The sequence below is a fragment of the Nicotiana sylvestris genome, chromosome 4 (assembly GCF_000393655.2).
Source record: "Nicotiana sylvestris chromosome 4, ASM39365v2, whole genome shotgun sequence".
In the NCBI taxonomy this organism is placed as follows: Eukaryota; Viridiplantae; Streptophyta; class Magnoliopsida; order Solanales; family Solanaceae; genus Nicotiana; species Nicotiana sylvestris.
In genome coordinates, this window is record NC_091060.1 from 104,226,603 (window position 1) to 104,237,482 (window position 10,880).

Consider the following 10,880-nt stretch of genomic DNA (forward strand, 5'->3'; position numbering starts at 1 on the left):
ACTCAATTCCGATCTCAACTCGACCTTCAAATCCTCAAAGTATAGTCTATAAAGTTTCACAAATTTTCCCCAATTATTCCATCCTGAAACACTAATTATATGGTAAAACAATGATAGATTCATGTATAATAACCAAAACCGAGTTAAAATCACTTACCCAATCAACCTCTTGAAAATCCCTTGAAGAAACGCCTAAATCTGAGGTCTCTAATCTCAAAATATGAAAAATGGATTCAAACCCTCGATTTGAAATTTTATAAGTGTTGTCGAGAGGTTCCTCTTTCGCGGTCGTAGAAAGCCCCTCGTGATCACGTAAGCTTAAAGCTTGACGCTCCAGCTGACCACTCCTTTACGCGAACGCATGAACCTCCTCGCATTCGCGATGACATGAGCATCACAAAGCTACACGAATGCAAACTTACTATTGCAAATGCGAAGATCAAATTTCCAACCGCCAACAACAACTCTTCGCAATCGCTTCCCCTTCTTTGCGATCCAAAGGAGGAAACCATGTGCAGAAATCAGCAGTTCCACGAAGTCCAAAAATGAAGCTGAACTTTATCCGAATCATACTTGAGGCACCCTGGACCCCATCAAAACATACCAACAAGTGCTAAAACACGATACAAACTTAGTCGAGGCCTCAAATAACATCGAAAAATATCAAAAATACGAATCGCACCCCAATTGAAGCCTAATGAAACTAATGAATTTCCAACTTCTACAATTAATGTCGAAACCTATCAAACCAACTTCGATTAACCTCAAATTTTTCACACAAGTCATAAATGACACAACGGACCTATTCCAACTTCCGGAACCAAAATTCGAGCCTGATAACCACAAAGTCAACTATCGGTCAAACTTCTCAACTCTCTAAACTTTAACTTTTTCAGCTTTCGCCAATTCAAGCCAGAATTACCCGCGAAGCTCCAAATCAATATTCGGACACACTCCTAAGTCCAAAATTACCATATGAGAGCTATCGGAATCATCAAAACTCTATTTTGGAGTCATTTACACATAAGTCAATATCCGGTCAACTTAGGCTTCCAACCTTAGAACTAAGTGTCTCAATCCATTCTGAAATATCTCTGAAACTAAACCAACCACCCTGGCAAGTCACATAGCAACAAATGAAAACAAAAATAATCAATAATTGGGGGAACGGAGCTACAATACTCAAAAAGATTGGCCGGGTCATTACACATCCACTTCAAATATATCTATCTTGTATATTGGAGACTCTCACACAGCTGCATCACAATCTACTGGTACTTCTTCAGTTGTTGGTACTATGAAATAGTGTACTGTAGAGAATTTACAGTACGATTCTCTTCATTGGTTGATTATTGTTTCTTATGGCGACAAGTGATTTTTTGTTTCCTTTAAAATCTTTCAATAAAGTTTTGCATATATTGGATTTAACGAACATTTATTTCATATATTAAATTTAATCCAGGTTTTTGCCATCTTATCAGGCCACCATATGGTACTCGAATCTATGAAGCCATTTTTTCATGAGCCGTAGAATTCTTAGAAAGAGACATCGCACCAGATCAGATTGAATGTGTGAAAATAATTTAAGGTAAGAATAAATTAAAATTTATTAATACTTATCCTCATTCGTCTAACATTATTAACTTCTTTTTGCAGGTTAGGTGCGTATGGCAGCCTCCGCCTAAAAATAAGGTGAATGTTTTTTATAAGAGAGCACAAAAGCGGATAAACGATACACATCATATTGCTAGGAAAGGTGGAAACAAGTCTAACTGGATACGTCAAGATGCTTGGGATAAACTCTTGGCGAAGTGGAACATCAATGAATGGAAGAAGAAGAATGAACATGCAAAGATAAATAGAGCTTCTACTAAAGGTGGAGTTGCATATTGGAGGTTCAATTAGTTTTGTGGCCCGTCATTTGAGATAGTAAGTTCATTTTAAATGTTTCCTTAGTTTTAGAAGTATGCACATAGAGAATATATATATATATATATATATATATATATATATATATATATATATATATATATATATATGACGTGACTTATGCTCAGGTCTTTGCGGAGACCCACAAGAAGAAGAAAAATGACGGCTCAGGAGAAGGATGGGTCGAACCGCGTGCTTCAGAGATATTTGTATAATCCCAGCTTCAATACTATATTAGATTTATTAGATTATTTTATTTATATAATGTGTATTATTGTTATTTTAGGAAAAGTATGAGAAAGATCTGGATGAATGGCGACAAACTCAGCTTGAAGGAACTCAACCGGCCCCGAGGATATGATTGAATTATGGACACATGCGGCAGGTGACATGAATAAAGGTATAGAGTTATATAAAATTATCTGTTTAGCATTAGTTTTCAAGTTGTGTGTTTATTTTCTTACTCATTTTACTTTTTTCTTTGTTTCTCATAAAATAAATAAAGGTCGAGTCCACGGACTTGGATTTCAGCCATCTTTCAGTCGTCCTACCGTATTATTCGCTGCATCAATTTCTAAAGAAGACATGAAAGCTATACATCCAAAAATGAATAAAATGTCACAAGAATGGAGCGCAACTCAGGCTTTGATCCAAAAATTATTGAAAAAGAAAGGCAGTCAACTTGCAATATAGGAATTTGATACTGAGGAGGAGACTGTATCTAACGAGGAGCAGCTATTTGAGTTGTATGTTATGACATGGTTATAATATGTAGACTTGTATTGGGATATTTATGCTTTATACTTGAATAATTATGTTACGTTTTAGACATGAATGTGGATTGTATGTTTTAGAGTTGAATATGATTTGGTTAGTATGTGTAAACTATGAATGTGGGTTAGTATTTTAATAATTAAATGTGATGTGGTTGTGATATTAGGTGTTTTATTTGGTTTATTATGATATTAGGTGTTGTGATGGCCCGATACGTCATTTTGAGTTTTAGCTTTTATTTCCGTGTTACGAGACCTCGATTAGCTCTGTTTAGTGTTCATCAATTTGCATGCACAGTTCGTGTCTTATTCTAGAAAATTTTATGTGAAAACTGAAGAAAATATGAATTTTAGCCTAAATATGATTTGAGTTGACTACGGTCTATATCTTATGTAAACGAATCCGGATCGATATTTTGATGACCCTAGTGGGTCCGTATCGTAATTTAAGTGCTCGGAATTGAATTCAAAAGTCCCTAACTTGTTTTAACATGATTTGTTGAAAACTAGTAATTTGAAGGTTTAAGAATTCCGAAGTTTGACCGTAGGTTAACTTTATAGCTACCAGGTTCGAATTTTGGTTCTGAGACTTGGTATAGGTTCATTTTACTATTTATGACTTGTCTGGAAAATTTGGTGCAAAATGGAGTTGATGTGATTCGGACGTTCAATTGTGAATTTCAAACTTCTTAAGTTTCTTTAAAAATGTCATGCATTTTGATGTCCGATTTGTAGTTCTAGGTATTATTTTGGTATTTTGATAATGCGAGCGAGTTCATATGATGTTATCACACTTGTGTGCATGTTTCATTGGAGCCCGATAGGCTCTGGTGAGTTTCAGATAGGCTACAGATCATTTTTGAACATAAATGTTGCAGTTTCAGCTGGTTTTTTTATGTTTGGTGCATTTTTCTTTGTGATCGTAAAGCTACTCTCACGATCGCGAATGGGAAGTTGGGTTGGGGGAGGATTCCTTCATTGCAAACGTGAAGCACTGGGGGGTTCACCCTTCACAAACACAACCAGCCTCTTGCAAATATGTAGGGTAATTGGATTCTAGGGGGAGTTGATCAGATTCTCTACGCGAACGCAAGCCCAGGCTCGCGAACGCGAAGGCCAGGGGTGATAGGCCATCGCGAACGTGTAGTGTTTCTCGCGAATGCGAAGGCCACTTTGGTCGCTGCTCTTTGCGATCGCATCAGACGATTCGTGAACGCGAACAAGGCCGGGCGCCCAATAATTTAAATGTCTCAAAGTCGGCATTTATCCCATTTTTCATCATTTCCAAGTTTAAGCTCGGCCTAGAGGTATTTTTGAAGAGGTTTTACATCACAACTTCATAGGTTAGTATATTTTAACTTGTTTTCTTCTATTTTCAAAAACACCCATTGATTTTAACCTTTAATCTATGCTTTTCCATGGTAGAAATTAGGGATTTAGGTAAAAATTGGGGATTTTGAGAAATTGAGTTTTAGACCTCAAATTGAGGTCAGATTTTGAAACTAATCATATAATCGGGCTCGGAAGTGAATGGGTAATCGAGTTTTGATCTGAATCACGGGCTTTGATCAAGTGGACCCAGGGTTGACTTTTGTTGATTTTTCGGAAAACATTAAAAATTCAATCTTTTCACTCGTGGTAGTTTACAAAGCTTATTTTGAATTGTTTGAACTCTATTTTGTTAGATTTGATTGGTTTGGAGGCTAATTCTAGAGCAAAGTCCTCAGTTGAGCTTTGATTTGATTGCGGAGTGAGGTAAGTATTGGATCTAACCTTGACTTGAGGGAATTAGGAATTTTTAAATTATGTGTTTTGTGGATTATGTGAGAAAATGGTGTATATGCAAGGTTACAAGTGTATATACACAGTCAAGATATCTGTTTTCCATTTTTTGTTATTTCATAAATTATCTTGTTCCATGCCTTAATTGTTACATGCTTTATTTGACTTCTATGCCATAATTGTTATTTGTCATTTAATTATTAATCTCGTACTAAGTTGTTCGTCCCTTCCATCACTCCATGCTTATTTGCTACTTGCCTTTAATTGTTTTACTTGCACATTTTGATTGTCACATGTTTTACTTGTCCTATTGTTTTTGTAATATTTGTTGCATTCTATGATATAGTTTCATTTGCGTGAGTTTGTTTAGTCTTTTAGATATTGATAAACTTGTAACATTGAAACTTCAAGTTTATTAGAGATTCTTTGATTATTATGTGGTCCTTTATTGCCTTATACCTTTTCACTCTTGATGTAGAAATTCTTGTAAATTGAGCTACCGGATTATTTATGTTAATTGAAATTATTTGTGGAGTGGGTTGAATGGTAATAAATTGAAATGGTAGAATAATGACGAATTTTGACATTTGTAAATGATGATATAATGAGAACAGGTTACGCGCCGCAACGGATTGTATATGTGATACTTGACATTGATAAATGATGACATAGTTGGATCAGGTTGCGCGCCACAACATTTTGTATATGTTATACTTGTTGTTATTGTTGAGTTGGCATTGGCATTTTTATATGAGATTATGAGGCGTGTTATTTTGGGCTTTCTGATAATGAGGCTTAAGTTCATTTTCATGAGTTAATTGTTTTACTTTCAATTCATGTTCCTTTTCATGTTATTATCATTATTACTACTCAGGTTATTGTAAGTAGCCTGCTTTAGCCTCGTCACTACTTTGTCGAGGTTAGGCTCGGTATTTACAAAGTACATGGAGTCGGTTGTACTTATACTACATTTTGGACTTCTTATGCAGATACCAGAGTTTGTCCTAGCGGCGCTCAGTAGCTTTTGCTCAGATTCTATCGCTATTGGAGAGTTGAGTTATAGTTGCACGGCATCCACAGCCTTAAAGTCCCCTTCCCTTCTATCTTTACTGTTTTATTGAGTTTCAAAATAGTGTATTTTGTTCAGACCTTGCTTGTAGCACTCTAGATGTTGATATACTCGTGACTCCAAGTTTTGGGTTATATTTAAACTTCGTTGTTCGGTATTATTTTACTCTACTTTAGATTTATATAATTATCATTGTTAATATTTTCTTTTCAATTTTAAAAATCAGTAAATTTTCTATTTCATGTCGGCTTTCCTAGCAAGTAGATGTTAGGCACCATTATGACCTCGAGGTTAGGATTTCGGGTCATGACAAGTTGGTATTAGATCACTAGGTTGCTTAGGTCTTACGAGTCATGAGTAAGCTTAGTAAAGTCTGGAGGATCGGTATAGAGATGTATGTACTTATCTTTTAGAGGCTATGGAGTTTTAGAAAACAATTCACTTCTTTCTTTCCCTATCGTTCGATTTTGTTCTATCAATGATGATTGAATTATTTCATTCTTTCTCTATCGCAAATGGTGAGAACACGTACAACATCTACAGCCGCACAGGAGCTGGATCCCCCTGTTGTAGCTACTACCAAGAGTAGAGGTAGAGCTCAGCCTAGGGCTCGAGCAGTAGCACCCACAGTGGAGCCTTTGATTGATCATAAGAAGGAGATCGTAACTCAAACCATACCAGTTGGACCAGCTCAGGTCCTCGAGGGATCCATAGCCACTTCAGTGCTTCATGACACTCTAGTCTGCTTGGCGGGCCTTATGGAAAGTGTGGACCAGTTCGGTGCATTTCTGGTGGCACCAGCCCTCTCTTAGGCTAGGGGAGGAGTATAGACTCCTTCTACTCATACTCTGGAGCAGATGGCTCCCCTATATCAAACTCCAACAGCCCAGCCAGTTGGGGTAGTTTAGGTGATGGTTACGGCACAGATCGGGGAGAGGTCTGCGATGCCTACTGAGGGATTGATGAGATTGAAAAAGTTCACAAAACTCTTCCCTATTCACTTTAGTGGTGCACCTTTTGAGGACCCATAGGATTACTTGGACCGTTACCGCGAGGTGTTACGCAATATGGGTATTGTTGAGACCAATGGGGTCGACTTTGTAGTGTTCCAAATGATCGGTTTTACAAAGAGATGGCAGAGATATTATGTGTTGACTAGACCAACTAGTTCGTCTTCACTTCCTGGGATCAATTTTCATAGCTATTTATAGAGAAGTTCATTCTTTTCACTCTAAGAGAGGAGTAACGCAGGCAGTTTGAGCTCCTTCAGCAGGGTGGCACGATTGTCACCTAGTATAAGACTCGATTTATGGACCTAGCTCGACATGTCATTGTCTTGATCCCTACTGATAGGGAGAGAGTGAAGAGATTCATTGATGGACTCACTTTCAGTATCAGGCTACAAATGGCCAAGGAGACTGAGATGATATTTCTTTTTGATGGTCGTAAAGATTTCTAGACAGATCGAGATGGTTCGTGGTCAAGAGAGGAGGCTGGTGTCTAATAAGAGGCCTCGTCATTTTGGTGGTTTCAGTGGTGCCTCATCTGGAGGTAGGGGTACTTTTGTTAGAGGCCATCTTCTTAGGCCGTTCCAATTAGTGCTTCAGGAATCCCACGGTGCTGCGAGTAGTCGTGGTCCTTATGTATCTCATCCTGAGTAGCTAACCTACAGTGCACCATGAGCTCTCATTAGTGCGCCTCCGATCCAGAGCTACCATAGTGGTTATCCGGTCCGTCTGAGTTAGTCTCAGCTTCAATAGCCACAACACTCAAGAGGCTGTTTGAGTGGGGGGTATAGGTCACATTAGGAGGTATTGCCCTAGATTGTCGAGTAGCATACCATAGTAGAGTTCTCGTTCCATGGTTCCGGCACCGGTTGCTTCACCGCATGCTCAGCCAGCTAGAGGCGGGGGTCAGGCTGCCAGAGGTGGAGGTCAGGCCATTAGAGGTGGAGGCCAGTTCGTTAGAGGTGAAGGTCAGGCCATTAGAGGTGGAGGCCAGCCAGCTAGAGGCCGTTCGAGAGGCAAAGGTCAGAGTGGTGGGGCCCATGCCCATTTTTATGCATTCCCATATAGACTTGAGGCTGAGTCATCGAATGTCGTTATCACATGTATTGTTCCAGTTTTCCATAGAGATGCTTCAATTCTATTTGATCCGGGATCTACTTATTCTGATGTGTCATCCTATTTTGATTCATATCTATCTGGTTGTGCCTCGTGATTCTTTGAGTGCTTCTATGTATATGTCTATGCTTGTGGGAGATTCTATTGTTGTAGACTGTGTTTATAGCTCGTATGTGATTACTATTGGGAGTCTTGATACTAGTGTAGATCTCCTACTTCTTGATATGGTAGACTTTGATGTTATTTTGGGCATAGATTGGTTGTCACCGTATCATGCTATATTAGACTGTCACGCCAAGACGGTGACCTTATCCATGCCGGGGTTGCCTCGATTAAAGTGGATAGGGACTATTGGCCATTCAACCAGCATGATTATTTCTTATGTAAAGTCTCGGCGTATGGTCGAGAAGGGGTGTCTAGCTTATTTGGCTTATATTCGTGATTCTAGTGCAGAGGTTTCCTCCATGGATTCAGTACTAGTCGTGCGTGAGTTTCTTGAGGTGTTTCCTGCATATCTGTAGGGGATGCCACCCAACAGAGATATCGACTTCTGTAGACATAGCCCCAACACTTAGCCTATTTCCATTCTACCATACCGTATGGCCCCGCCTGAGTTGAAAGAACTGAAGGAGAAAGTTCAAGATTTGCTTGATAGGGGATTCATTAGACCTAGTGTCTCGCCTTGGGTTGCGCCTATGTTGTTCGTGAAAAAGAAGGATGGTTCGATAAGGATGTGTATAGACTATCGACAATTGAACAAAGTCACTATCAAGAACAAGTATTCATTGTCGAGGATTGATGACTTATTTGATCAGCTTCAGAGTACCAAAGTGTTTTCAAAGATTGATTATTTGAGATCTGGCTACCATAAGTTGAATATTAGGGTATCAGATGCCCATAAGATAGCTTTTCAGACTCGGTATGGGCATTTTGAGTTCCTAGTGATGTCATTTGGGTTGACAAATGCCCCAAAAATATTTATGGATTTGATGAACGGGGTATTTAAGCCTTATTCAGATTCTTTTGTGATCGTATTCATTGATGATATTTTAATCTACTCCCACAGTTGAGAGGAGCATGAGCAGCATCTTTGAGTTGTACTTCTGACTTTGAGAGATAGTCAGTTATATGCCAACTTTCCAAAGTATGAGTTTTGGTTGGACTCGATTGCATTTTTATGGCATGTTGTATCGACCGAGGGCATTAAAGTGGATCATAATAAGATTGAGCTGGTTTAAAACTAGCTTAGACCTACTTCAGCTATAGAGATTCAGAGTTTACTGGGTTTGCTGGGTTATTATCGCCGGTTCATGGATGGGTTTTCGTCCGTAGCAGCCCCATTGACTAGATTGACCCAGAAGGGTGAACCATTCAGGTGATCCAATGAGTGTGAGTTGAGATTCCAAAAGCTCAAGATTACTTTGACTACTGCCCTAGTGTTGGTGTTGCCCACAGGTTTAGGATCCTACATAATGTATTGTGATGAATTGCGTATTGGGATCGGTGTAGTATTGATGCAGAATGGTAGGGTGATTGCATACGTATCATGGCAGTTGAAGGTTCATGAATACCATGTTCATGACTTAGAGTTGACAACCATTGTTCGTGCACTGAAGATTTGGAGGCATTACCTCTATGGCATATCATGCAAGGTATTCACGGATCATCGGAGTCTATAGTAATTGTTCAAGCAGAAGGATCTCAACTTGAGGTAGCGGAGGTGGTTAAAGCTATTGAAAGACTATGATATCACCATTTTGTATCATCCCGGGAAGGCCAATATGGTGGCCGATGCCTTAAATAGAAAGGCTATGAGTATGGGTAGCCTTGCATATATTCTAGTTGGTGAGAGACTGCTAATATCAGATGTTCATTCTTTGGACAATCAGTTCGTGAGTTTGGATATTTCAGAGCCTAGTCAGGTTGTTTCTTGCATAGTTTCTCAGTCTTCTTTGTATGAGCACATCAGAGAGCGTAAGTATGACGATCCCCATTTGCTTCTCCTTAAGGACACGGTGTGGTACAATGGTGTCAAACAGGTTACTATTGGAGATTATGGGGTGTTGCGGATGGGGGGTCAGATTTATGTGCCCAATGTGGATGGGCTTCATGAGTTGATTATTGAGGAGGTCCACAATTCATGGTATTTCATTAATCCAAGTGCCACCAAGATATATCAGGATTTGAGGTAGCATGATTGGTGGAGAAGAATGAAGAAATAAATAGTTGCATATGTAGCTTGGTAAAGTATGAGCATCAGAGGCATGGCAGTTTGCTTCAAAGGCTTGAGATTCTCGAGTGGAACTGGGAGCATATTACCATGGATTTTCTTGTTGGGCTCTCACAGACTTCGAAGAAATTTGATGTAGTATGGATCATTGTGGAAAGGTTGACCAAGTCGGCACATTTCATTCCAGTGGTAGTTACCTATTCTTCAAAGCTATTGGTGGAGATCTATATCGGCAATATCGTTCGTCTTCACGGTGTGCCTATGTCCATCATTTATAATCAGGGTACATAGTTCACATCGCACTTCTGAAGGGTTGTACAACGTGATTTAGGCATACGGTTTGAGTTGAGTATAGCATTTCAACCTCAGACGGACGAACAGTCCGAGCGCACCATTCAAATATTGGAGGATGTGCTTTGTGCCTGCATTATGGATTTCGGGGGTTCTTGGGATCAATTTTTGCTGCTTGCGGAGTTTGCCTACAATAACAACTACTAATTGAGCATTTATATGGCTCCCTATGATTATTATATGGGAGGTGGTGTCATCCGCCAGTAGGCTGGTTTGAGCAGGGGGAGGCTCGATTGTTGGTATCGATTTGGTTCAAGATGCCTTAGAAAAGGTCAAGATGATTCACGATCGACTTTGCATACCTCAATCTATGCAGAAGAGTTATGCCAATCATAGAGTCCGTGATGTTGCATTCATTGTTGGAGGGAGGGTTTTGCTCCGGGTTTCACCCATGAAGGGTGTGATGAGGTTCAGAAATAAGGGCAAGTTGAGCCCTAGGTATATCGGACCCTTTGAGATTCTTGAGAGAGTTGGTAAGGTGGCCTACAAGCTTGCATTAGTACCTAGCTTATTAGCAGTTCACCCGATGTTCCATGTCTCTATGCTTCAAATGTATCACGGTGATCCATCCCATGCATTAGATTTCAACACAGTCCAATTGGACAAGGATTTGGCTTACGAGG

General features: G+C 39.4%; 1 protein-coding gene across 1 annotated transcript; it reads left to right on the forward strand.

The window, feature by feature from the left end:
* The first annotated feature begins 9,493 nt into the window (after window positions 1-9,493).
* On the forward strand, window positions 9,494-10,197 carry LOC138889941 (uncharacterized). The gene is made up of 2 exons (XM_070173288.1): window positions 9,494-9,819; window positions 9,915-10,197. Exons 1-2 carry the CDS (start codon window positions 9,494-9,496, stop codon window positions 10,195-10,197), a joined length of 609 nt encoding a protein of 202 aa, XP_070029389.1.
* The last annotated feature ends 683 nt before the right edge of the window (window positions 10,198-10,880 follow it).